Source organism: Sorex araneus, chromosome 5 (assembly GCF_027595985.1).
Source record: "Sorex araneus isolate mSorAra2 chromosome 5, mSorAra2.pri, whole genome shotgun sequence".
NCBI lineage: Eukaryota > Metazoa > Chordata > Mammalia > Eulipotyphla > Soricidae > Sorex > Sorex araneus.
Genome location: NC_073306.1, coordinates 111,006,786 through 111,033,035, shown reverse-complemented (window position 1 = coordinate 111,033,035; position 26,250 = coordinate 111,006,786). Strand labels below are relative to the sequence as shown.

Below are 26,250 nucleotides of genomic sequence, written 5' to 3'. Positions count from 1 at the left end.
TGAATGAATACCATTAAGGTTCCAGTGACAATCTTCAAACACTAGAAGGAACTCTATTAAAATTTGAATGGAACAATAATACTCTCTGACTAACCAAATCAACACAAAGAAAAAATGTATGCAAATAAGGTATTTGCATTTCCCGACTTTGAACTGTATTATAAAGTTATGATAGTCAAAAGCACATGATATTAGAATAAAGATAGACTTGCAGACAAGCAAACCAGAATTGAGAGTCCTGAGTCAGGCCTCCATATTTATGGTCAGTTAATCTATGACAAAGGAGTCCTACATGTACAGAGGAATAAATGAAATGGAGCAAAGAAATAGTGCTGGGAAAGTTGGACAGCCATATGTATGAAAGTGAGATTGCCCTATAAGGATACCCACTAAATTCTTCAAAGAAATCGATCAAGCTATACTGAAATTCATATGGAACAGCAAATACCCATGGTTAGCTAAAACAATTCTTGGGATAAGAAAGATGGGGGGCATCACCCTCCCCAAACTTAAACTTTACTACAAAACAGTAACAATTAAAACAGCATGGTACTGGAACAAAGGCAGAGCTTCAGACCAATGGAACAGGGTTGAATAACCCTTCACACAACCCCAAATGACCACCTAATCTTTGATAAGGGAGCAAGAAATGTGAAGTGGAGCAAGGAAAGCCTCTTCAACAAATGGTGTTGGCACAGCTGACTGACCACATGCAAAAGAATGTGCTTAAACCTCAACCTGACACCATGCACAAAAGTCAGATAAAAATGGATTAAAGACCTCAACATCAGACCACAAACTATAAGGTACGTTGAATACAAGGTTGGCAAAACCCTCCATGATATTGAAGCTAAAGGTTTCTTCAAAGATGACACGCAACTGACCAACCAAGAGGGAACAGAGATAAAAAAAAATGGTACTACATTATACTAAGATTCTTCTGCACTGCAAAAGATACAGTGACCAGAATACAAAGACAAACTACAGAATGGGAAAGGATATTCACCCAATATCCATCTGATAAGGGATTGATAACAAGGGTATATAAAGCACTGGTTGAACTCTACAAGAAGAAAACATCCAACCCCATCAGAAAATGGGGTGAAGAAATAAACAAAAACTTTCCCAAGAAAGAGATACGAATGGCCAAAAGGCACATGAAAAACTGCTCTACATCACTAATCATAAGGGAGATGCAGATCAAAACAACTATGAGATACCACCTCACACCACAGAGACTGGCACACATCCAAAAGAACAAAAGCAACTGCTGTTGGCGAGGATGTGGGGAGAAAGAGGCCCTTCCACACTCTGGTGGGAATGCTGACTGGTTTAGCCCTTTTGGAAAACAGTATAAAAGATTCTCAAAAAATTAGAAATTGAGTTCCCATTTGACCCAGCAATACCACTTCTGGGAATATATCCTGGAGAGGCAAAAAAGTATAGTAGAAATGACATATGCAGTTATATGTTCATTGCTGCACTGTTTACAATAGCCAACATCTGGAAAAAACCCGAGTGCCCAAGAACAGATGACTGGTTCAAGAAACTTTGGTACATCAATACAATGGAATACTATGCAGCTGTTAGAAAAGATAAAGTCATGAACTTTGCGTATAAGTGGATCAACATGGAAAGTATCATGCTAAGTGAAATGAGTCGGAAAAAAGAGAGACAGAAAAATTGTGCCCATCTGTGGAATATAAGATAACAGAATGGGAGACTAACGCCCAATAATGTAGAAATAAGTACCAGGAGGTTGGCTCCATGACTTGGAAGCTTGCTTCATATGCTGGGGGAAAGGCAGCTCAGATAGAGAAGGGAACACCAAGTAAAATGTGGTTGGAGAACCCACTCGGGAAGGGAGATGTGTGCTGAAAGTAAACTTTATATTGAATGCGACGGCCACTCAATATCCCTATTGCAAACCACAACACCAAAAAGGAGAGAGAGAACAAAAGGGAATGCCCTGCCACAGAGGTGGGATGGGGTTGGGGGTGGGGGATAGGAGGGTTGGGAAATATCCTTGGATAGGGTGGGGGGGATAGGATTGGGGGGTGGGAGGGATACTGGGTTCATTGGTGGTGGAGAATGGGCACTGGTAGAAGGATGGGTTCTTGAACATTGTATGATTGAAACACAAGCACGAAAATGTGTAAATCTGTAACTATACCCTCACGGTGATTCACTAATAATAATAATAACGAAAACAATAAAAACAACAACAAAAAACAAAAAAAAAAGAAAGTGAGATTGGGACCTCAGCAGTCATACCAGTCACAAAAGCAAATACAAAATTGATTAAAGATCTAAAGAATAAACCAGAATTTATTAAGTATACTAAGGAAAACAGGCAGAACGCACCAGGTAATGAAATCAGAGGTATCTTTAATGAGATGATCACAAAGGCAAAAACAATAAAAACAAAAATGAACAAATGGGACTACAGAAAAAATAAACTTCTGCACAGTAAAAGAAACTCAAGTTAAAATTAAAGACACTGTACTGAATTGGGAAAACTTTTCACACAAAACCTGAGTTAAAGGACTAATATCCAAGATCTATAAATCTCACTCAGCAACTAAACATTCAATAGCAACATCTAAAAACTGGAGAAAGAGATGAACAGACACTTCCCCATAGAAGACATACTGATGGTTAACAGGCATATGTAAAAGTGCTTATTATTAGGGTAATGAAAATCAAAACAACAATGAGATTTCCTCACACCAGTGAAAATGACATATATCAAAAGATTCAGAAATAACCAGTATTGGCAGGGTTGTGGAGAGAAAGGAGCCATCATTTACTATTGGTGGGAATGTCATCCTATTCAACCTCTATAAACAGAAATATGAATACTTCTTTTAAATGTAGGAGTAGAATTCCAGTATAATCCAGCAATACTACTTCTTGGCATCTATTCACAAATCACAAAAACATTTATTCAAGAAGATATTTGCAAATTGCATAGAAAGGACACATTGCATATAAGTGATATATAAACATTGCATATAAATACATGTTGCTTATTGCAGTGATTAGTATAATAGCCAAGATATGGAAACAACCAAATGCACAACTAAGAATGAATGAATTAAGAAATTGTGGTTTCTCCTGAGAATATATCCTGGGGATGCAATATATCCTTTTGCACAGTGAAATGACCTGTATGTCATTGCAGCATTGTTCACAACAGCCAAAATCTGGAAACAACCCAAGAGCCAGAGAACAGACGAGTGGTTAAAGAAACTATGGTACATCTACACAATGGGAGATTATGCAGCTGTAAGAAAAGATGAAGTCATAAAATTTACTTATAACTGGATGGACATGGAGAGTATCATACTTCACTCATTTGTGGAATATAAAATAACATAATATGAGACTAACACCCAAGGGTAGTAGAGACAAGGGCCAGGAAGATTGCTCCACAATTGAATTCCTGCCTCATGATCTGGGGGAGAAGACAGCTGGGATAGAGAAGGGATCACTAAGTCAATGATGGTTGGAGGGATCACTTGTGTTGAGAGATGTTTGATGAAAGTAGGTAAAGATAAAAGACAAACATAATGGCCTTTCAGTATCTGTATTCAAGCCATAATGCCCAAAAGTAGAGAGAGAGAAAGAAGGAAATTGCCTGCCATAGAGGCAGGGGGAGGAGTGGGGTGAGGTGGGGCGGGAGGGATATTGGGGACATTGGTGGTGGAAAATATACACTCATGGAGGGAATGGGTGTTCGGTCATATTATAACTGAAAATCATGAAAGCTTTGTAACTGTATCTCACAGTGATTCAATTAAATAATAAATTGTGGTTTATGTACACAATGGAATGCTATGCATCTCTAAGAAAGGACAAAATCATACAATTTTCTATGACATGGATAGAACTAAAGGAGATCACGCTGAGTGATGTTATCAGTAAAGGATAGACACAAAGGATTTTTAACCATATGTGGGCCCTAAAGACACAGAGTACAGGAGAAACAAACAGCTGAATCCAATAGAACTAGAGACATGGCATACAGGACTCAGCTTACAGGCTGGCAGGTGGGAGTGGGGAGAGGAGGAGCATTCAGGACCTTGGTGAAAGGAAGTGGGTAGCCTGAAGGTGGGTTTGCTTTTGAAATTATGTATGTATGAAGATACCATTAATAGTATTAGAAATTACAATACCTTAACTAAGACAAAAGAAATTATCAATAAGATATAATTGCACTCATCTTGATTTAAGAGAAGTTATTTTATGCCAGGAATAATTCCTGAGTGCAGAGCCAGAACTAACTCCTGTGTATCATTGGGTGTGCCCCTAAACCAACCAATAAAAACCTCAAACAAACAAAAAAACACCCAAAGTGAACAAAAAGCCCTGGTAGCTAGAGCAATACTAGAGTGGGTAGGGTGCCTGCCTTGCATGTAATGGACTTGGGTTTGACTTCTTTTACTCCGTATGGTTTCCTGAACACTTTTAGGAGTAATTCCTGAGTGAAGAAGTGGGAATAACCTCTGAGTACCACCAGGTGTGGGTCAAAACAAACAAAACAATAACAAAAACAATTATGTGTGAATAAATAAATAAATATATACATATGGAGAGAGCTCAAAACTTAACATTATCTTTGCAATCTCATCATTGTGCCTCATTTGTATCTTCTCATAAACGAATATATTGCATCATGAAGACTGGGCTATAGCTGTTACTGCCATCACACTATGAACCCATTAGAGCCAAGTCTGGGTTAAATTGCAGGTAGAGTCAGTCTAGAGTCTAGAATAGAGAATTCTACATGAGTAATAGATATTGAACAAATGAATAACCCAACTGCACAGATAAACTAATGGCAATACAGCATACTACCTATGTAAAATCTGCTCTGAATAATATTGGTCTATTTGTTGTCTATAGATCAAAATAAACCAATCCAATATCATATCTGAGTCTTATAATATTTTAAATCTATTGTCACAATTTCATTTCTCCATTCTATCCCTAAGTTCATATAAATATAAAATTTTACAATTACCAATAATTTTAAAAAGAAACACTCTATGTAATTAACAATAAATTATAAATGTAATATAAAATATTATAAATTATATAACAATAACATTTTTTTCTCCTTGTTTCTTATATGTTTCTTATATCTTTTTTCTGTGAACGTATAGTGTGGTCATTTCTCTAAGAGAAGCTCTAGACTTATTTTTTTATCCAAAGTTTTCATAATTAAAAAATGCTTTTATTCTACATTCACACTTGAGTACTGGCTTGGCTCAGTACAGAAATATCCATCCAAAATAAAGTCTTGTTTTGCTTTGTTTTTCAGTGCTAAAATTTCTTGTTTCCAAGTGCTGATGAGAAGACCGTTTCAGTGAGATCCTTGACTTAATATTTTTCATTAATGGTAGGGATCCTTTTCTGTATTTTGAAGTTCTAAACTTTTTCTACAACAGTATACTGCTTAGGTAGAAGAGTTCCTGCTATTCTTGATTCTGAGATGCTTCATTCTCATGGCAACATCTTTTGTACTAGAAAATTACTGCCTTAAATTACTTTGTTAAGACGCCTAGAGGTATTATTTTTTTTTCCTGAATGGCCCCCGAATTGAAGATCAAAATTCTGAAGAGATGATTAACAAGTTGCAGAAATTAATGATATGGAAACCCGAAAAACAATCCGAAAGATCAATGAATCAAAGAGCTGGTTCTTTGAGAAAATAAATAAGATTGATAAACCGCTAGCAAGACTCACAAAGAAAGAAAGAGAGAAAACCCTAATAAACTGAATCAGAAATGAAAAGGGGGACATCACAACAGAAACCAAGGAGATTGAAAGGATCATCAGAGACTACTTTGAAAGTCTGTATGCCACAAAACAAGAGAACCAAAAAGAAATGGACGAATTCCTTGACTCCTACAATCTCCCAAGACTGAAATAAGAAGACGTGAAATACCTGAATAGGCCCATAAATATCAAGGAAATCGAAACCGTAATCAAAAGTCTCCCCAAAAACAAAAGCCCAGGTCCAGACAGATTCACTGGCGAATTCTTCCAAACATTTAAAGAAGACTTGTTGCCAGTTCTCCTCAAGCTTTTCCAGGAAAAGACAGGAACCCTTCCGAACAGTTTCTACGAGGGACATATCTCCCTAATACCAAAAGCAAACAAAGACACCACTAACAAAGAAAACTATAGAGCAATATCCTTGATGAACACCGATGCAAAGATCCTCAACAAAATACTTGCAAATAGAATCCAACAACTCGTCAAAAAGATCATACACCATGACCAAGTGGGATTCATCCCGGGGATGCAAGGATGGTTTAACATTCGGAAATCAATCAACATAATCCATCATATCAAGAAAAGTAAAGATAAAAACCATATGATCATATCAATAGATGCAGAGAAAGCATTTGACAAGATCCAACACCCATTCATGATAAAAACTCTCACCAAAATGGGTTTTGGAGGAACTTTTCTCAAGATAGTCAAAGCCTTCTACCACGAACCTATGGCAAGCATTATCATCAATGGAGAAAAACTAAAGGCCTTTCCTCTAAGATCGGGGACAATACAAGAATGCCCACTCTCACCACTTCTCTTAAATATAGTACTGGAAGTATTTGCAATAGCCATCAGGCAAGGAAAAGATATTAAGGGGATTCAGATCGGAAAGGAAGAAATCAAGCTCTCACTATTCGCAGACGATATGATACTATACCTAGAGAAGTCTAAAAGCTCTAGTAAGAAACTCTTAGAAACAATTGACCTGTACAGTAAAGTCGCAGGCTATGAAATCAATACCCAAAAATCCATGGCCTTCCTATATGCAAACAATGAGACAGAGGAAAGGGACATGAAAAAAGCAATCCCATTCACAACCGTGCCCCAGAAAATCAAAACCTTGGAATCAAATTAACTAAAGAAGTAAAGGACCTCTACAAAGAAAACTATAAAACGCTACTCCATGAAATAAAAGAGGACATGAGAAAATGGAAACATATCCCCTGCTCATGGATAGGGAGAATAAACATTGTCAAAATGGCAATACTCCCCAAAGCATTATACAGATTCAACGCGATCCCTATAAGGATACCCATGGCATTCTTCAAAGAAACGGATCAAGCAATCCTGAAATTTATATGGAACAATAAACGCCCACGGATAGCTAAAACAATTCTTGGGAAAAAGATGATGGGAGGCATCACCCTCCCCAACCTTAAACTCTACTACAAAGCGGTAACAATTAAAACAGCATGGTACTGGAATGAAGGCAGACCCGCAGACCAATGGAACAGGGTGGAATATCCCTACACACAACCTCAAATGTACGATCATCTAATCTTTGATAAGGGAGCAAGAGATGTGAAGTGGAGCAAGGAAAGCCTCTTCAACAAATGGTGTTGGCACAACTGGACAACCACATGTAGAAGAATGGGCTTAGAACTCGACCTGACACCATGCACAAAAGTCAGATGAAAATGGATTAAAGACCTCAACATCAGACCACAAACCATAAGGTGCATTTAAGACAAGGTCGGCAAAACCCTCCACGATATTGAAGATAAAGGTATCTTCAAAGATGACACGGAACTAAGCAATCTAGTAGAAACAGAGATCAACAAATGGGACTACATTAAACTAAAAAGCTTCTGCACCGCAAAAGATACAGTGACCAAAATACAAAGACTATCTACAGAATGGGAAAGGATATTTACACAATACCCATCAGATAAGGGGTTGATACCAATGGTATATAAAGCACTGGTTGAACTCTACAAGAAGAAAACATCCAACCCCATCAGAAAATGGGGCGAAGAAATGAACAGAAACTTTCCCAAGGAAGAGATACGAATGGCCAAAAGGCACATGAAAAAGTGCTCTGCATCACTAATCATCAGAGAGATGCAGATTAAAATGACTATGAGATACCACCTCACACTATAGAGACTAGCACACATCCAAAAGAACAAAAGCAACCGCTGTTGGAGAGGATGTGGGGAGAAAGGGACCCTCCTACACGGCTGGTGGGAATGCCAACTAATTCAGCCCTTTTGGAAAACAATATGGACGATTCTCAAAAAACTAGAGGTTGAGCTCCCATTTGACCCAGCAATACCACTGCTGAGAATATATCCCAGAGGAGCAAAAAAGTCAGTCGAAATGACATCTGCACTTATATGTTCATCGCAGCACTGTTTACAATAGCCAGAATCTGGAAAAAACCCGAGTGCCCTAGAACAGATGACTGGTTGAAGAAACTTTGGTACATCTATACAATGGAATACTATGCAGCTGTTAGAAAAAATGAGGTCATGAATTTTGCATATAAGTGGATCAGCATGGAAAGTATCATGCTAAGTGAAATGAGTCAGAAAGAGAGAGACGGACATAGAAAATTGCACTCATCTGTGGAATATAGAATAATAGACTAGGAGTCTAATACCCAAGAATAATAGAAATCAGTACTAGGAGGTTGACTCCATGGCTTGGAGGCTGGTCTCTCATTCTGGGCAACTCAGAGAAGGGAACACCAAGTAAAATGTGGTCGGAGTTCATGCGGGGGAGGAGTGACCCGTGCCAAATGTAGACTAGAGACTGAACACAGTGGGCGCTCAACACCTTTATTGCAAACCACAACACCTAATCAGAGAGAGAGAACAAAAGGGAATACCCTGCCATAGTGGCAGTTTGGGGTGGGGGGACACGGGACTGGGTAGGGTGGGAGGGACCCTGGGTTTACTGGTGGTGGAGAATGGGCACTGGTGAAGGGATGGGTTCTCAAACTTTGTATGGGGGAAACATGAGCATAATAATGTATAAATCTGTATCTGTACCTCATGGTGATTCACTAATTAAAAAAAATAAATTAAAAAAAAAGTTAGTAACTCATAATTGCTTTTGGGGTGGGTAGGTGGGTGAGGGGAGGGAATACCACAATGAAGATATTCTCCACTTGGGTTTCTCAAAATCTAAAATATTCCAAGTGTGTCCAAGGAGTGACAGGAATTTACTGACAATGTGAATGTGGCAGTACATTTGGCCTTAATTGCATATATGCCACAGAGAAGTTTTGTAAGGAAAGGCTTATGGGCTGTCATGTCACTTCACACACTTCACACAGGTTCTGGACGCAGTACACTAGTCCAGAGAAATAAAGTCTTTGAGAAAAATAGCTTGAGGCCAATTAAGTTTACGACCTACCTCCAGGGGCAGCCTGCTGTTCTTCACTTTTACCATCTCTATTGTTTTTTGTGTTGTGATGGTGTCTTTTGTGCAGTTTTCTTTGTTAAGAGGGGTTAGGGGATATGGCAACCTACTTTTAGAAAAAATCTCTTGTGTTCTATTTCTCATTTAGAAATTGAGAATATCACTGATCCCTAAGCATAGCCCACAGTTGTCACTCTTCATTGGTTTCCTAAGCTGCAATGAAACAGAAAAAGCCCCCTCCGGGGTTTACGGTCAGAGAGAAAGAGAGCCACATGGTGCCACCGATATGCCATATGGCTGCAAATCTAAAGGCTCTCAGAGACGGGCACTGTCTAAAGCCGTGAATACCTGCTTTCATTCTCATTTTGAGTGTTTGAACTATGATATATGGGCCATCTATTTATTAAAGGAGAGAGCTTGTTTTGGCATGGGATAAATTGGTGCTTGCAGCAAGATGCTGTTTAACACAAAGAACGTTTCTTGAATTCCTTTCAATTGGAGGCCCATGGCATAAGGGCGTACATGTTTTAAAATGGCATGACTATTATACAAGCCCCTTCTTCTGCTGGCACGAGGTGGTTATTCCCATCCTCTCTATGCTCTGTTCTTGACTTGCTCAAAGCTGAGGCGGCAAAAACACTGCCAGCCTTATCCGGCTTTTCATGGAAAGCCGCCACTCTTAGCTGGCGCCTACACACTGTCCCGGGAGACCTTTGTGCTTTGAGGTGAACTCATAACATTAGGCCCAACAAAGAAGTTAACACAAACTTTTACTGGAAACGGAAGAAAAAAAAGGCACAAAACTGCGGTCTTACTGAAGGAGTTCTCCCTCTGTGAGCGGCTCTGTCCTCGGCTCCCGGGTGACCAGGGCCAGTTCATCCTTCAAATCCTGTACTTCCCTCTGTAGGCGGGTGATCAGCTGCGAAGAGGAGGGCAGGAGAGTCAGTGGTAGCTCTTCTTCAGGGAATATTTGGTAATGGAGTACACCCAGTTTTTAAAAAAATAACTACAATATATCTTAAGGGTGAAAAGTGTTTACACATAGGGAAGACACTTCTGTACAAACCACCTGCACTGGAGCACTGTTGTCCTGTTGTTCATCAATTTGCTCGAGCGGGCACCAGTAATATCTCCATTGTTAGACTTGTTGTTACTGTTTTTGGCATATCAAATACGCCACGCCACGGGGCTGCTATGCGGGTGGGATACTCTTGGTAGCTTGTCGGGTATTGCAAGAGGGAAGAAGGAATCGAACCTGGGCCAGCCCGGTGCAAGGCAAACACCCTATCCGTTGTGCTATTGCTCCAGTCCACCAACCACCTAGGTTAATAAAATCTTAACATTTTGTCAAAATAGTTATGAACTTTTTGCTTTGCTTTTTGGCCATGCCTGGCAGTGCTCATTGGTGGTAGAGATTCTCTTCTCCTGGTTCTGCAGTCAGGGATCACTCCTGGCAGATCTGGGGTTTTATATGGAGCATTGAGGATAGGACCCATGTCAGTTGCATGTCAGGCAAACATCCTACCTGCTGTACTATATCTCTCGCCCCCAAACGTATTTTTAAACAAATAAAGCATTACTGATATAACTGGAAGCCTGGTCCCTCTGTTCCTATTCTCTCTTCTGTCCTACACAGAGTGGCCGCCATATGCATTGAGTGCTGTGCATTTTCCCTCATACTTTTCATACATTTATTGCATATTGTAAATAGAACCTTAGTGATGTTTGCTGTCCCTTTGTCTACCCTAAACTTTAAGTGATTATCACAATAGTTCATGTCATTGAAATTTATTCCCCACTCATATATTGTTTATGTGGTTAATTATATTGTCTAGGGTGGTTCTAATTCTGCCAGTAATAGATCAAAATTCGTATGTGTCTCCTGTTTATAGACATTTAGGACTTTTGTTTTTGCTATTAAAAATTGTTGCTGGGAATATAAACAGATTTATACTGCCTTAAACTGGATTTATACTGCATCCAAGTTTATATTGGACCCAAATGGTGGTGTTTTCCTGTAGTAAGCACTTGGAACCAGAATCACTCAGATGTAGAGTGTGAGTGTCACTGTTTATTAGATAGCACTGAATTGTTCTCAGTATAGTATATAAATTTCTGTTCTCCTCAGCTCTATAGGTGTGTTCCTGGATCCCCATATTCTTGCAAGCTATGGGCCTCTGACTAAAAGGAATTCACTTATACTTTGATTGAAAGGAATTAATTTACACTTAAATTTTGTCAGTCTGGTACATCATTTAGCTCTAAACTCTGTTTTCATGATTAGGTTGATCATCTTTAAATACAAATATTGGCTAGTTGGGTTGCCTCTTCTGTGAATTATTCACATTCTTGTCTGCATTTCAATTGAATTGTTTTTCTTATTGATTTGTAGTTGTCTTTATATATTCTGGATGGGAAGCTATTGTTAGTTTAATGCAATACACATTCTTCCTCCCAATCTATGTCATTTTTTCACTCTGTGTGGTTCTCTTATTAAATACAAGTTTTAAATTGTAATATAAATAAGCTATTATCTTCTGTTATGGGTTGCAGTTTTGTGTTTTCCTAAAGAAAATCTATTTTACCTAAAACCATAGGAATAGTTTCTTATATGTTCCTATAAAAGTTTCAAAACATTGCTTTTAAAATTAGGTTGATTCTAAGTGCTGGAGCGATAGCACAGCGGGTAGTGCATTTGCCTTGCATGCGGCCAACCCTGGTTTGATTCCCAGCATCCCATATGGTCCCTCATGCACCACCAGGAGTGATTCTTGAGTGCAGAGCCAGGAGTATCCCCTAAGCACCGCTGGGTGTGACCCAAAAAAAAGCAATAAAAAGAATTAGGTTGATTTTATTTTATATAAACCATTATATATGGGTCTAACCCCCCCAACAACTTTATTTAAACACTGTGTTTTATAGAGTTGTTCACGATCATTTGTTACACAGGTGTTCATTATCCCAACACAGTCCCACCACCACTGTCCTCTCTCCACTATTATTTACATTTTCCCAACCACCCACAGACCTGCCTCTGTAGCAGGCTCACAACAATTCATTTCACATTGCTTGCTATCACTAAATGGTTAATGGAATTATCAAGAAAAAAATTTCCATAGAAAAAAATTGTGAAAATATTCGTCACCATGGGGACAGTTTCTCATCACATATCTCACCATGGGGACATTAAGTCCTTGTATAAGGGTTTATTAAGCTGCTATTGCAAGTTAAGCCTCCTGTGTTAATGTTTCTGTTAGAGAGATTGGTTGGTTTCTATGTCAGGTCCCATCCAATCTGGTGTGCTCCTACTGGGATGTCAATCCAGAAAATGCAGAATATTTAACTGGACAGTTTGTCCCTAGGTATGGCAGCAGCTTTGGGGTGCGGGAGCAACTGCACGAGGTTTGTTAGGGTGAGAACTGACTTGTTCACCTCTCTAGATAGCCACAAAAATCGGGACATGTTTGCAGCCACTTGATCTCTTTTGAGATTTATTTATGCGAATCTGGAACAAGGCCTGAATGGCAGAGGTAGTGGGACCAGGGAGTGGCTGCTGAGGTTTCTGGAAGTAAAGGGAGGTTGCCCATTTCGACTCTGAGAAAGCCTAGAGTTTTCAGTGTGCCTGACATTTGGGGGAGATTAGGTTCTTTGTGTAGCTCAGACCTGAGGTGGTGGAGTCTGGCTGAAAGCATGGCAGCAGCTTGGAGGTGTGGGAACAGTTGCCGAGACTTTCTTAGGGCAGAGGTTGCCCGCATCCCTCCCGAGGCTGTCCTGGAAGAGGTACTTTTTTTTATGTGACTAAGTGCACAAAGACTTTCTATTGCAACCCTGTTATAAATTTCCACATATATATGTTTCTGGGATATCAGTTAAACTTTGTCTACTGGGTCCAGAGTGTTACTACAGCAAACAGAGCATTTGCCTTGCACATAGTCCACTTGGGATGGACATGTTGCTTGCACGAGGCCAACCCGGATTTGATTCCACTGTCCCTCTCGGAGAGCCTCTGCCCGGCATGGCAGAGCCTGACAAGCTACCTGTGGCATATTAGATATGCTAAAAACAGTAACAGCAAGTCTCACAATGGAGACATAACTGGTGCCTGCTCGAGCAAATCAATGAACAACAGGATGGCAGTGCGACAGTACTATAGTGCTATGCCTACTTAGGAGGCATAGCACTATATGTACTTCTATGTCATTATTTTCAAAAATTTATTTGGCTATTGATAGATTTTTAAAAATTTCTTATTAATTTTAGGACTAGCTTATATACCAAAGTTCACCCTCAAACTTTAACTAGAAATAAATTTAAGAAGTTAATTTGACAAGATATCAAATTAATGTTACTGAATGATCCATGAACACAGTGTAGCTTCTGAAATATTATTTTCTATAAGTACTTATAATTTTCCTTATAAATGTCTTTAATTTTTTGCTCTAGAATTTTAAGTTTTTGTTGTTATTGCAAAAGGAATGTTTGTAAAATCTCATTGCTCTGTTATTGGCTTCCAATGCATAGAAAGTAATTTGTTTTTATTTTACTATGTACCATATATCATACACTTTTCTAAACATCATTCTTGGCTATTCTATAAAAGCCATTAATAACTGTCAGAAAACAGTGACAGATGTTTCTCTTCTTTTCAAGTCTTCATACTTTATTTTTTGCTATGATTTATTCTAATTAGGGCTTCCAGTACTACACTTAAGTCATTATTGTCTTATTCCTCATAACAGTTTGCCTTTAAAATCTGCCTTTAAAATTCCTCATAAGAGTTTGCCTTAAAATTGCAGGGATGGAGAGAGAGTTGAAGTGTTAACTCCTGCATGCAGGTGGCTAACCCCAGTCTATGCTTGTTCCCTATACAGTCCCTAAGCTCTCCAAAGAGTGAGTCCCGAGCACAGAGTCAGGAGCAGGTCTATGGTATGATACCAATCACTCCCTACTCCACTATTTGTGACAGTTTTTTTAAAATGCTAGAGAATGAGACAGAACCTTACGTTTTCTGAATTTTCCGTCGCTAGCTGAAATTATCAATATGAAAAGCATTGCAATCAATTCTCTAAGTCCATGTCCTAAGAAATTTTTCTCTCTCTCTCACTCTTAATGAAGAAACTTTGGTAGAACTTTATAAGAAAAAAAAACCCAACCCCATCAAAAAGTGAGGAGAAGATAAAAATAAGAAACTCACTCAAAGAATACATACAAATGGCCAAATGGCATGTATATGAAAAAATGCTCTGCATCACAAATCAACAGAGAAATACAAATAAAAACAACAATGAGATACCACTCATACCAGAAGGACTGGCACAAATCAAAAGAGCAAAAAGAATAAGAAGTAATGGTGTGGGTGTAGGGAAAGAAACCCTCACAGGCAACTGGTCCAATCATTTTGCTGCAGTTTTGAGTTGATCAGTTCAGGGATTTTCACTTTAATTTAGTTTGATAAATCTTTTCAAACTATAGATCAGTATTTCCCAAAGGTGATACCACCCCTTAGGGTACCCTTGGAATGATCCAGGAAGCCAGTTGTAGTAGCTTTGGGTACAGCCTGGGGGCTACTTTCTGTTTATTTGCTTAAAGGAGATGGGTTCCTAGGGTGTATGAGCAATTTTCTTTTCTGAAAAGGGGGTAATAGGGCAAATATGTTTGGGAAGTTCTGCTATAGAGGAGTGTTTAATGTTGTCACATAATTTTTCTACATCTAGTTATGTGATCACATAATTCTTTTCTTTTCAACTGTGAGTTTGGTGAATTACTTTAATTCATGTGACATTTTAGGTAATGAACCACTTCACGTATACAAGAAGGTATAAAAATATCTACTCAGGGGCCGGAGCGATAGCACAGAGGGTAGGGCGTTTGCCTTGCACGCGGCCGACCCGGGTTCGATCCCTGGCATCCCATATGGTCCCCCAAGCACCGCCAGGGGTGATTCCTGAGTGCATGAGCCAGGAGTAACCCCTGAGCATAGCTGGGTTGTGACCCAAAAAGCAAAAAAAAAAAAAAAACAAAAAACAAAAAACAAAAAATATCTACTCAGTTTAAGTGTATACATTGCACCATCTTCTTAAGAAATAAAACAACAGGGGCTGGATCGATAGCACAGTGGGTAGGGCATTTGCCTTGCATATGGCCGACCCGGGTTCTATTCCCAGAATCCTGTATGGTCCCCTGAGCATGGCCAGGAGTAATTCCTGAGTGCACGAGCCAGGAGTAACCCCTGTGCAAAGCTGGGTGTTACCCAAAAATAAAAAATAAATAAAAAATAAAACAATAGAGAATCTTCCAAATACTCTGATCTTTTACAAATATATTTTCCATTACCATTACCTGAAATTTGTGTTGATTTCCCCATGCCTTTCAATATTTTATAATATATTGATATATTTTATAGCAACAAATTATACTTAAATTCCTGAATAAACTCAACTGGATCATGATAATCCATATTTTATTAATAACAATATATGATCATAAAGCAAAATTCCTAAAACAAAAGCAAGCAAACTCAACTGAACCTTTATCCTACCTTGAATATTTTAAAAAAACATTGAGTCTAGCTCCTTCCTTCCTTCCTTCACAGCCTCCCTCCCTCCTTCATTTTGGTAGGCTTATTGTTACTAAATTAGTTTTATTGTGGATATATTCTTTTTTTTTTTTATAACTTTCTTGTATTAGAATCAGTGTAATATAATAGGTTTTGTTTGGGTGTTTTTATTTTATTTTAATTTATTCTTTTGCTTTTCAGGTCATACCTGTTGATTCTCAGGGATCACCCCTGGTTCTGTACTCAGGGGTCACTCCTGGTGAGGCTCAGTGAACCATCTGTAATGCCAGGGATCAAACCCAGGTCAGCTACATGCAAGGCAAGTGCCCTACCAGCTGTACTATTTCTCTGACGCAGTGTTATATTTTGCCCATCTTGTTTAAAACTTTAAAATTTATAGCAAAAATAATTCAGAGAGGAAATCTTGAGGAGAGTCGACCTACTCCAAGCAACCATGGAACAGACATCCAATAAATTAAGGGAGGATATGAATGAAGCACTGGAACGGTCTACCAAAATTGCAGAAAGAAATGAGAGCAGAAATTTCAAAGCTATGAATGGAAGTCACACAAATAAAAGAATCAGTAGATGAATTAAAAATCTCAGTAGATGCCCTCAACAGTAGAATGACTACAGCCGAAGACAGAATCAGCGACCTGGAAGATGAGCTGCAGAAAACTTACAGAGAACAACAAATAATGGCGGAAGACCTCAAAATGGCTATAGAGCGAATCAGAGTCCTTGGGGATGACTTCAAGAGGAACAACATAAGAATCACTGGAGTACCAGAAGCACAGGGCAGTAACCCCAATGAAAAAAACACAAAGACATCATTGCTAAGAAATTCCCAGAGCAGGAGAAGGCAGGCATCCAGATACAAGGAGTCCAAAGAGTGCCAGCAAAAAGAGACCCAAATAAAAAGACTCCAAGGCATATCATAGTCAGAATGACGGATGTTGTGCATAGAGACACAATTCTGCAAGCAGCAAGGTCAAAGAAGGAAATCACATACAAAGAAGCACCCCTCAGATTTACAGCAGACCTGTCAGAGGAAACCCTCCGAGCCCAAAGACAATGGTGGGACATAGTGAAAAAACTCAACGAAATAAATGCCTCACCAAAGAATACTTTATTCAGCTAAACTCTCACTCAAACTTGAAGGAATCATACACTATTTGTCGGATAAACAACAGCTCAGGTACTTCACAAACTCAAAACCAAACTTAAAAGAAGGTCTAAAGGGGCTACTGTAAGACAAAGAGGAACCCCATAAGAACAACAAACCCCATAGAAAGATGACAAAAAACCCCATCACAATAATCTCTCTCAATGTCAATGGCCTAAATGCACCAATCAAGAGACACAGAGTGGCAAAATGGATCTGGAAATTAAACCCAACATTCTGCTGCCTGCAAGAAACACACCTGAACAAACAGAGTAAACACAGACTCAAACTCAAAGGATGGAAAACAATCCTGCAAGCAAACAACTCCCTTAAAAAAAAAACTGGAGTGGCCATCCTAGTATCCGACAACATAGATTTCAAATTGAAAAAGATTAGAAGGGACAGGGAAGGTCATTTTCTATTTATCAAGGGATTTGTACAACAGGAGGAAATCACACACTTAAACGTATATGCACCCAATGAACGACCAGCTAAATACTTAAAACAACTCCTAACAGACTTTAAAGAGGACATCACTAACAGCACAATAGTAGTTGTGCTGTTAGTGATGAGACAGAGACTTCAATACCGCCTTATCACCTCTGGATAGATCAAAAGGAACAAAACTCAGCAAGGAAACACTGACTCTAAAAGAAGAAATTGGAGAGGCCTAATAGACCTATACAGGGCTTTACACCCCCAAAAGAAAGAATATACATATTCTTTTTTAGTGCACACAGAACATTTTCCAAAATAGACCATGTCCTGGGCCCCAAAAAATATCTCAATAGAATCGGAAAAATAGAAATTGTATCAACCATCTTTTCAGACAATGATGCACTGAGGATAGAAGCTAAGCACAAACAGACACAGAGGACCAAATCAAACACCTGGAAATTAAACAACTCAATGTTGAAAAATGAGTGGGTCAGGAAGGAAATCAAAGAAGAAATCAAAAAATACTTAGAAACAAATGAAAATGAGGACACGAGCTACCAAAACATATGGGACAGGACTAAAGCCATGTTAAGAGGAAAATTTATAGCTCTCCAAGCATTCCTCAGGAAGGAAGAAAGGGCCCACATAGAGAACTTGACTTCACGGCTTAGAAAAGGACCAGAAAAAGGAACCCAAACCAGACCAAAGGAAAGAAATAATAAAAATTAGAGCAGAAATCAATGACATCGAAACCAAAAAAAATCAGAAAGATCAATGAATCAAAGAGCTAAAACAATTCTTGGTAAAAAGATGATGGGAGGCCTCACCCTCCCCAACCTCAAGCTTTACTACAAAGCGGTAACAATTAAAACAGCATGGTACTGGAATGAAGGCAGACGCGCAGACCAATGGAACAGGGTGGAATATCCCTACACACAACCCCAAATATATGATCATCTAATCTTTGATAAGGGAGCAAGAGATGTGAAGTGGAGCAAGGAAAGCCTCTTCAACAAATGGTGCTGGCACAACTGGACAACCACATGTAGAAGAATGGGCTTAGAACTCGACCTGACATCATGCACAAAAGTCAGATCAAAATGGATTAAAGACCTCAATATCAGACCACAAACCATAAGGTACATTGAAGACAAGGTCGGCAAAACCCTCCATGATATTGAAGATAAAGGTATCTTCAAAGATGACATGCAACTGGCCAATCAAGTGGAAACAGAGATAAACAAATGGGACTACATTAAACTAAAAAGCTTCTGCACTGCAAAAGATACAGTGACCAGAATACAAAGACAATCTACAGAATGGGAAAGGATATTTACCCAATACTCATCAGATAAGGGGTTGATATCAAGGGTATATAAAGCACTGGTTGAACTCTACAAGAAGAAAACATCCAACCCCATCAATAAATGGGGCGAAGAAATGAACAGAAACTTTCCCAAGGAAGAGATACGAATGGTCAAAAGGCACATGAAAAAGTGCTCTACATCACTAATCATCAGGGAGATGCAGATCAAAACAACCATGAGATACCACCTCACACCACAGAGAGTGGCACACATCCAAATGAAGAAAAGCAACCGCTGTTGGAGAGGATGTGGGGAGAAAGCGACCCTTCTTCACTGCTGGTGGGAATGCCGATTGGTTTAGTCCTTTTGGAAAACAATATCGACGATTCTCAAAAAATTAGAAATTGAGCTCTCATTTGACCCTGCAAAGCACTGCTGGGAATATATCACAGAGAAGCAAAAAAGTATAGTCTAAATGACATCTGCACTTATATGTTCATTGCAGCACTGTTTACAATAGCCAGAATCTGGAAAAACCCAAGTGCCCTAGAACAGATGACTGGTTGAAGAAACTTTGGTACATCTATACACTGGAATAGTATGCAGCTGTTAGAAAAAAGGAGGTCATGAATTTTGCATATAAGTGGATAGGCATGGAAAGTATCATGCTAAGTGAAATGAATCAGAAAGAGAGAGACAGACATAGAAAGATTGCACTCATCTGTGGAATATAGAATAACAGAGTAGGATAGTAAAACCCAAGAATAGTAGAAATAAGTACCAGGAGGTTGACTCCATGGCTTGGAAGCTGGTCTCACATTCTGGGTAGAGGGCATCTCAGATAGAGAAGGGAACACCAAGTAAAATGTGGTTGGAAGCCATGGGGGGAAGGGTGATCAGTGCTGAATGTAGATGAGATTGAACACAATGGCCACTCTACATCTTTATTGCAAACCACAACACCCAATTAGAGAGAGAGAACAAAAGGGAAAACCCTGCCACAGTGATGGGGTGGGGTGGGGGGAGATGGGATTGGGGAGGGTGGGAGGGATGCTGGTTTTATTTGTGGTGGAGAATGGGCACTGGTGAAGGGATGGGTTCTCGAACTTTGTATGGGGGAAACATGAGCACAAAAATGTATAAATCTGTGACTCTACCCTCATGGTGATTCACTCATTAAAAAATAAATTTTAAAAAATTTACTGCAAAAAGTTATTCAAAGTACTGTATTATTATTTATGTATATATGCATAAAATATATATGCATAAAATAGTACTGTACCTATATTTTAATCCATTAAAATTCAACTCCAGGGTTGAGGAGATAGCTTAGGTGTAATAGGTAGTGATTTTATGTGTGAGACTTAGGGTTCAATTCCTGTTATTGATGAATGTAGCCATAAAGGCCTCAAACACCACTGGCTGGGCAGCAGCACCAGAACCAAACATTGACTGTCCAAGCCAATTAACTGAGCATTACTGGGAATGGCCTTCGGACCCCCTGAACACTGCTTGGGAGGCCACTCATACACACACACACACACACACACACACACACACACACACACACACTAAATTTCTGGTCATTATTTCCCTCTACTATATTCCTGCTTTGACTTTTGTTTCATTAATCTTAATTGTTGTTTTCTGACTTAAAAAATTGCTTCACATCCATTTTCTAATGCCTTTGGGAGTTGCAAGATTAAAGGTGTCATGTAAATTGAAATTCACACCCATGAGAGACAGCCCTGGATTTCAAGCCTTCAGAGGAAAAAAAAAAACCACATTCTGTGCTACCTACATTCTAGATGGAGGCAAACAAACTTCCCTAGCAGCAATCTATACCAACGGAAAGATCTTTTATTTCGGGTTCACAATTGGACTGGTTTTATGTTGGGTAAGGGAGAGGATATCTTAGCTTTAACATGCACCTTCCACGGCCCCCAGACTTGGACATGTATCTCTTTCTTACAAGTCCCTCCATGCCCCCACCAGGACAACTGCTGACTCAGCCTTGATTCTGGACTCTGGAGAATTCCCTTGCTTCTTCTAAACCTTAGATCTATATTTCAAAAACTGCTTGTTAAATTTTATACAGGTGGGTTTGTGATTACCTTTACCACATCAACAGGTCCAGAAGTTCCAAAGAACATGATGCTGAATATTTTGCATATGTCAGTTCTGCTAGAATTTCATTTAAATATACAGGATTGAGTAGGTTTTGGTTGTTCACTTCCTTTCAAAAATATTCCTAGAATCATTAAGCTATGCAGAATAAAAATCCCTAGACAGGAACTATGCGATCCTCTCTATGTATCCTCTCTGTGCTTTTAAATATTAATGCCATATTTTCTACTTCTACTAAGATTTTCATAGCCAAGTCTAACTACAAAATTATTTTTTATCTTATTTAACAGAAATATCAAACTAAGCAAAATTTTCATGGTTCTGAGGGTATTATAGTCACAATTCCCATAAAATGAGTATAAAAACTGTGGAATGAATCATTGGAGAAGAATTTGACACAGGGATTGTCACCAAATTCTGGCCTGTTCTCTCTCTTGTCTTTTCCTTTTCTCTCTCACAATATCTATTTCTTTGTCTCTTTCTTTCTCTATGTTCCACAACCAGCAGTGTTCTGGGATCAGAACCTAGTGGTACCTGGGGGACCAGGCAGTAACAGGGATTGGATCTAGGAACTCACACATGCAAGAAATGTGTTTTATCACATCCCCGAAACTCAGATAGTCTTGAAGACAAATTTTCAATCATGAATTGTGCTTAAAGTCATGTTCATAAAACACAGTAATGCCAGTTTTTAGAAGAAATTATAAAAGAGAGCAGGAAACACCACCTGTCAATTACTAGATTATTATGCACTAGGAAGACATTAGCAATTTGTTGAATTATCAGTTATTAGCTTTTGACTCCTGATTTTTCTTTTCTTAAATTTCACACAAACCCACATCAACCACAGAATGTTTACCTTTCATGAGATTCCTCAAGTTCCTTCAAAGGACAATTTCTTCCACCAAATTTAAAGAAATGTACCTCTAATATCTAATAGTTTTACTTTTTAAAAATTATCTTGGCTTTAGGCTAATAAGCTGTTCTCTTTCTGCCTTTTTATTTCTGAATGGTAAAGTTCCAGGGATGTTCTCAGGGAGTGACAACAAAATTCACCCTAAGAGTTCAATTCCATTTGACTCGTGTTTTTGAATTCTGTATCTTTTTTTTTAATAGCTGGGGCACTATGATATAAGGATCTGCTGGGGCCTATTCTGCAAAAAGATCCTGCCTCATTCATTCCAAAAAGAGATTACCATCAAGAAAGTTCAAGCTCCCTAAGGCAAGCCAGATAAAAAAGATAGCCCCCATTATTCTTATCCTCCTCCTTTCCCCCCCTGCAATGGGGAGAAAAGGCAAACATTCAAAAGGAAGTAATTAACATGGGTAACCATAAATTTGAGATTTTGGTGTGAGGGGAGGAATTTTATAATTTTTTTAATGAAGTACTGTTGGTATAATCTCATGTCTTAAAAAATCATGCATAGTACAAAACTTATGCCAGTTTTCTTTGAAGTCAGTGATTTGAAAAGTAATACTTTTCATTCTGGAATTTACAAAATTGAATTATTTTATTTCAACCTTCTCTGTGTTGGCAGGAATTACAACTGCTTTATATTTCATTTGTAAAATACTAATAAAATAGAGGAAAGAAAAAAATCCCTGCACTTAGAATATTGAACTGATGTGGCTGGAGCAGGAAGGAACAGCAGGTAGGGTATTTGCCATGCCCGTGGTCGACCTAAATTTGATCCCTAGGACCCAACATGGTCTCCTGAGCCCTCCACATGTGTCCCTGAGTACAGAGCCAGGAACAAGCCTTGAAAACTGCCAGTGTAGCTCAACACAAACAAATAAATAAAAAGAATAACTGTATTATGTAACTTGCAAATGTGTTTTTCTGGACAGTTCTTTGACAAAGCCCGAGTCATTGCTATAAAACTAGGAGCATGGATACAAACAATTACTAATTTTTAAAAATCTCTAGGACAATTAATATAACAGTTACACAAAATATGATTCCCTTAAATAATGATTAGAACTTTTTTACTGAAATATTTTATTTTTTAAGTGTCTATCACTATTGTCTATGGAAAGTTAAACTTTTTAAAAGACTAAGTTCTGCACATAAATATAAATATAACCCTTCAGGACTCTGTTCTCTATCCTTAGTACTCATGCATATTTTAGAAGCAGGGCACATCCAGTAGACTGGAGTCTCCATCCCAGTATCTGCTCTGCTACATCACAGCATTGTCACTCTGAACAAGTCACAACACTGGGAAGTGGGGGCAGATGCTCATAAGATTGGATGAGAATTGTTAGGTCAGTGCCAACATTCAGAACACTGGGACAAGTAAATGGCCCCCCAAGTGTGAGTTGTCTGCCTCCTACTGTGAATTAATGGCTGATGCCCTTGGATGGTTTTTAATATAATTCAAAGTTGCTTACCAATCTGGGATCAATTTCTTCATTAAGAACAGCTTCATTCTTTATGAGTGCCACACGTTGTGCAAATCTGCAGGTAGATATAGACTCCTAAGGATGTAAGAAAACTCTTTAAGCACTAAGAGATGGAATTTAATTTTTATTCAGAGAAAACAAGATGTATACCTCTAGATTTATGGGCATAAAACACCATGAGAAAGCATACATCCAACTGAGGAAATTTTGCTCTAGAGGTTTTTTCAAACTAAAATTCTATTTTGCTCAATAAAATAACTAATGCCTCATATGAGTGCAATCCTGAGAGCCTACGTGGTAAATGGCATGTATTTGTCAACTACTGATCTTTTCCAATGAGAACCGTATATACAAATTATAGCCAAAGCAGGTTCCATAATCTACAAACATGAAAGACCACAAAATAAATATTTCTAACAGAGCAAAGCAGGAGGTTTTTAAATATATCTTACCATTCACTTCGGGCATGACCCTTGGGAGAAGCACCCTATCAGTTCTGTTTTCTATTTTCTTCTGTCAGAGAAGGCCTGATGTCTAAATTTTAACTTAAATGTTCCACACATCCACTGGCTCTAAAGCAGTTCATGAATGCCATTTTGCAGTCTGATCTCCAAAAGTTTCCCATGGGTTGTGCCCAGAGATGTGTCCAGGGACACAGCCTGAAGATATCTCCTGGGCAGCTAACTCATCAGCAACAACCCTGAGAGGGATAAGCCAAGGTAGCTAACCCATTAGCAGACTCTCCAAAACTGTGCACGTGTCTTCATCAGGCAATCCTGTGCTGCATGAAGTCAATTCTCAAATGGGGTGATTATAATCTGACAAATAAACTAACACTGGGAAGCCTCCAGGGACTTCCCCCTGAGGAGGTTCCCCACCCTGCTGAAAAGATGGTAGCCCAACCAGGACCCTTGATGCTACCTCACGAACTAGTCATTAACACTGAGCCTGAGATCTCTAGAAGCAGCAGAAACCTACCCCAATGTTCCTTTTCTCTAAAGAGAGCGTGGCAATCATGGTCGTCATGCAGTTCCCTCCCAAGCTGTCCCTCAGGACACTGGTCATCATGGAGTTCCTATAAGGAATGTGCGAGCGGTGTTTTTCTGAAAGGGCAATGATGACCTGGGGGAAATGAACACACAATAATAGCACTGAATAAGCAGAAAATTTACACCTCACAAGCATCTGAGCTGCAACAATAAAAACACAAAAGAAAATAGTAATGAAATGCAGGGTAAAATACTCAACTAGGGCTCATTTTGTACATAATAGTGGTGGGATGGAGTAAAATGAAGGCAATGAGAATATACAATTGGGAACCCTGTCATTGCTTGGACACATGCTGTGACTTATATGATATTAGACATACTATCATACTATCTCTATTTGTACCCATTGAAATATTCATATAAAAATTCTAGCCAGATTTTTAAAATCCTACCAAAAGGATATATGTGCTCTAGTATCAAAACAGAAGAGGCAGAGCAATCAAAAAGCACATGAAAAAATGTTCCACATCACTTATCATCAGGGAGATAAAAATCAAAACAATGAGATATCACCTCACGCCACTGAGACTACACATCCAAAAGAACAAGAGCAGCCAGTGCTGACATGAATGTGGGGAGAAACAGGCTCTTCTTCATTGTTGGTGAGAATGGCGACTGTCCAGCCTTTTTGGAAAACAATATGGACATTCCTCAAAAAACTAGAAATTGAGCCTCCATAAAACTCAACTTCTGGTGAGTCACTACTATGAAATGAGATTTGGGAGAACTAAATTTTAATCTAATTAGAAAGTAAATGAAGAATATAGTAAGACTCACATCTGAGTAGCCAGATGGTAGCATAGGATGCTGATCATATCTGCAGATCCTACGCGTCAAGAGGGTAACTGAAATATATTGAAACCAAACAAGTCCTGTATTGGCAGACCCAAATTACCTTATACAAACAGGAGTTGGTCTCATAGATGTACAGAAAGAGTAGTGTTATCATTCAAGGATCATCAATTAAGAATGCTCTAGATACTTTGAAATTCTTTCATTAGACAAATATTAACATTCCTCTTATCTCCACTCCCAGCCCCACTCTTCTGAAGGCAACAATATTGGTGACTGTCCAATCTGACATCTCTATTGACAACTTGGATGACATAAAAAAGAACACACTCACTAACCCTCCTGTTGATATTAAAGAATCTGGTCTATCATTTGATTTGCTCTTGGTTGCAATAACATAAAACAAATGCCACACTGGCTTCAAACTTAGGGAAAATTGTTGGCTCATGTAACTGAAATAGGAAAGTCTTTAGGTTAGAAATTACCAAGAAGGTCAGTGCTACCACCATGAACTTAGTCTCTTGACCTCAGAACTGTGGTTAGCAGAGAGCGAGTGGGAGTGGGCATCGAAACATAGAAAGGATTAAGTGGGCTGTGGTGGAAAGTTGGTGCTGTTGGTAGATGCAGTGTGGTTACATGTATTTGAAGAAGTTTGAAATTGTATCCCTAAAGCATATACTATTTTGCAAACCACCATTACCTCAAGAAAAAGAATAATAAAAGGACTTAATGTTTGCCTATATTTCAGCTCTATCTACTATGTGGAAAAAATCCACCTCTTCTCATGACCATAAAAGAGCAGCGAAACACCCTGATGTTACATACTTCCTCATCCATCACTGAAGAGGAGAAGTGGAATTTTCTTTTTTAAAATTGATCTCCGAAATTCCACAAAATGAGTTCATGGATTCATCTCTGAACCAATTGCAGAACCCAGGAGAAACAAAGGCTCCCCACTGGCTTAGACAAGTCTTCCCAAAATTGGGATGAGCTCTTGACTTCTAGGAGGAAAGCAGAGCAGGTGATTCTAAAGTCCTTTCCAGGGAGGGTGCTATATTATTAAAGAGGAAGACTAAAATTCAAAATGGAATTGAGATTAGAAAAAATGGCTTTAGTGGGCTGTGTCCTTGTCTTGTATGCAGCTGACCCAACTTCTATCCCCCACACTAGATATGGCCCCTTGACCATAGCATCAGAAAG

General features: G+C 38.8%; 1 protein-coding gene across 1 annotated transcript in view; it reads right to left on the bottom strand.

Annotated features, from left to right (window-relative positions):
• Nucleotides 1-26,250, bottom strand: part of KIF6 (kinesin family member 6) — a 705,701-nt gene that overhangs the window by 368,062 nt on the left and 311,389 nt on the right. Inside the window, exons 8-10 of the mRNA XM_055140906.1 lie at nucleotides 24,188-24,331; nucleotides 23,198-23,284; nucleotides 10,029-10,132 (exon numbers count right to left, since the gene is read on the bottom strand). Of these exons, the coding sequence (XP_054996881.1) occupies nucleotides 10,029-10,132; nucleotides 23,198-23,284; nucleotides 24,188-24,331 (335 nt within the window). The remainder of the gene's footprint in view (nucleotides 1-10,028; nucleotides 10,133-23,197; nucleotides 23,285-24,187; nucleotides 24,332-26,250) is intronic.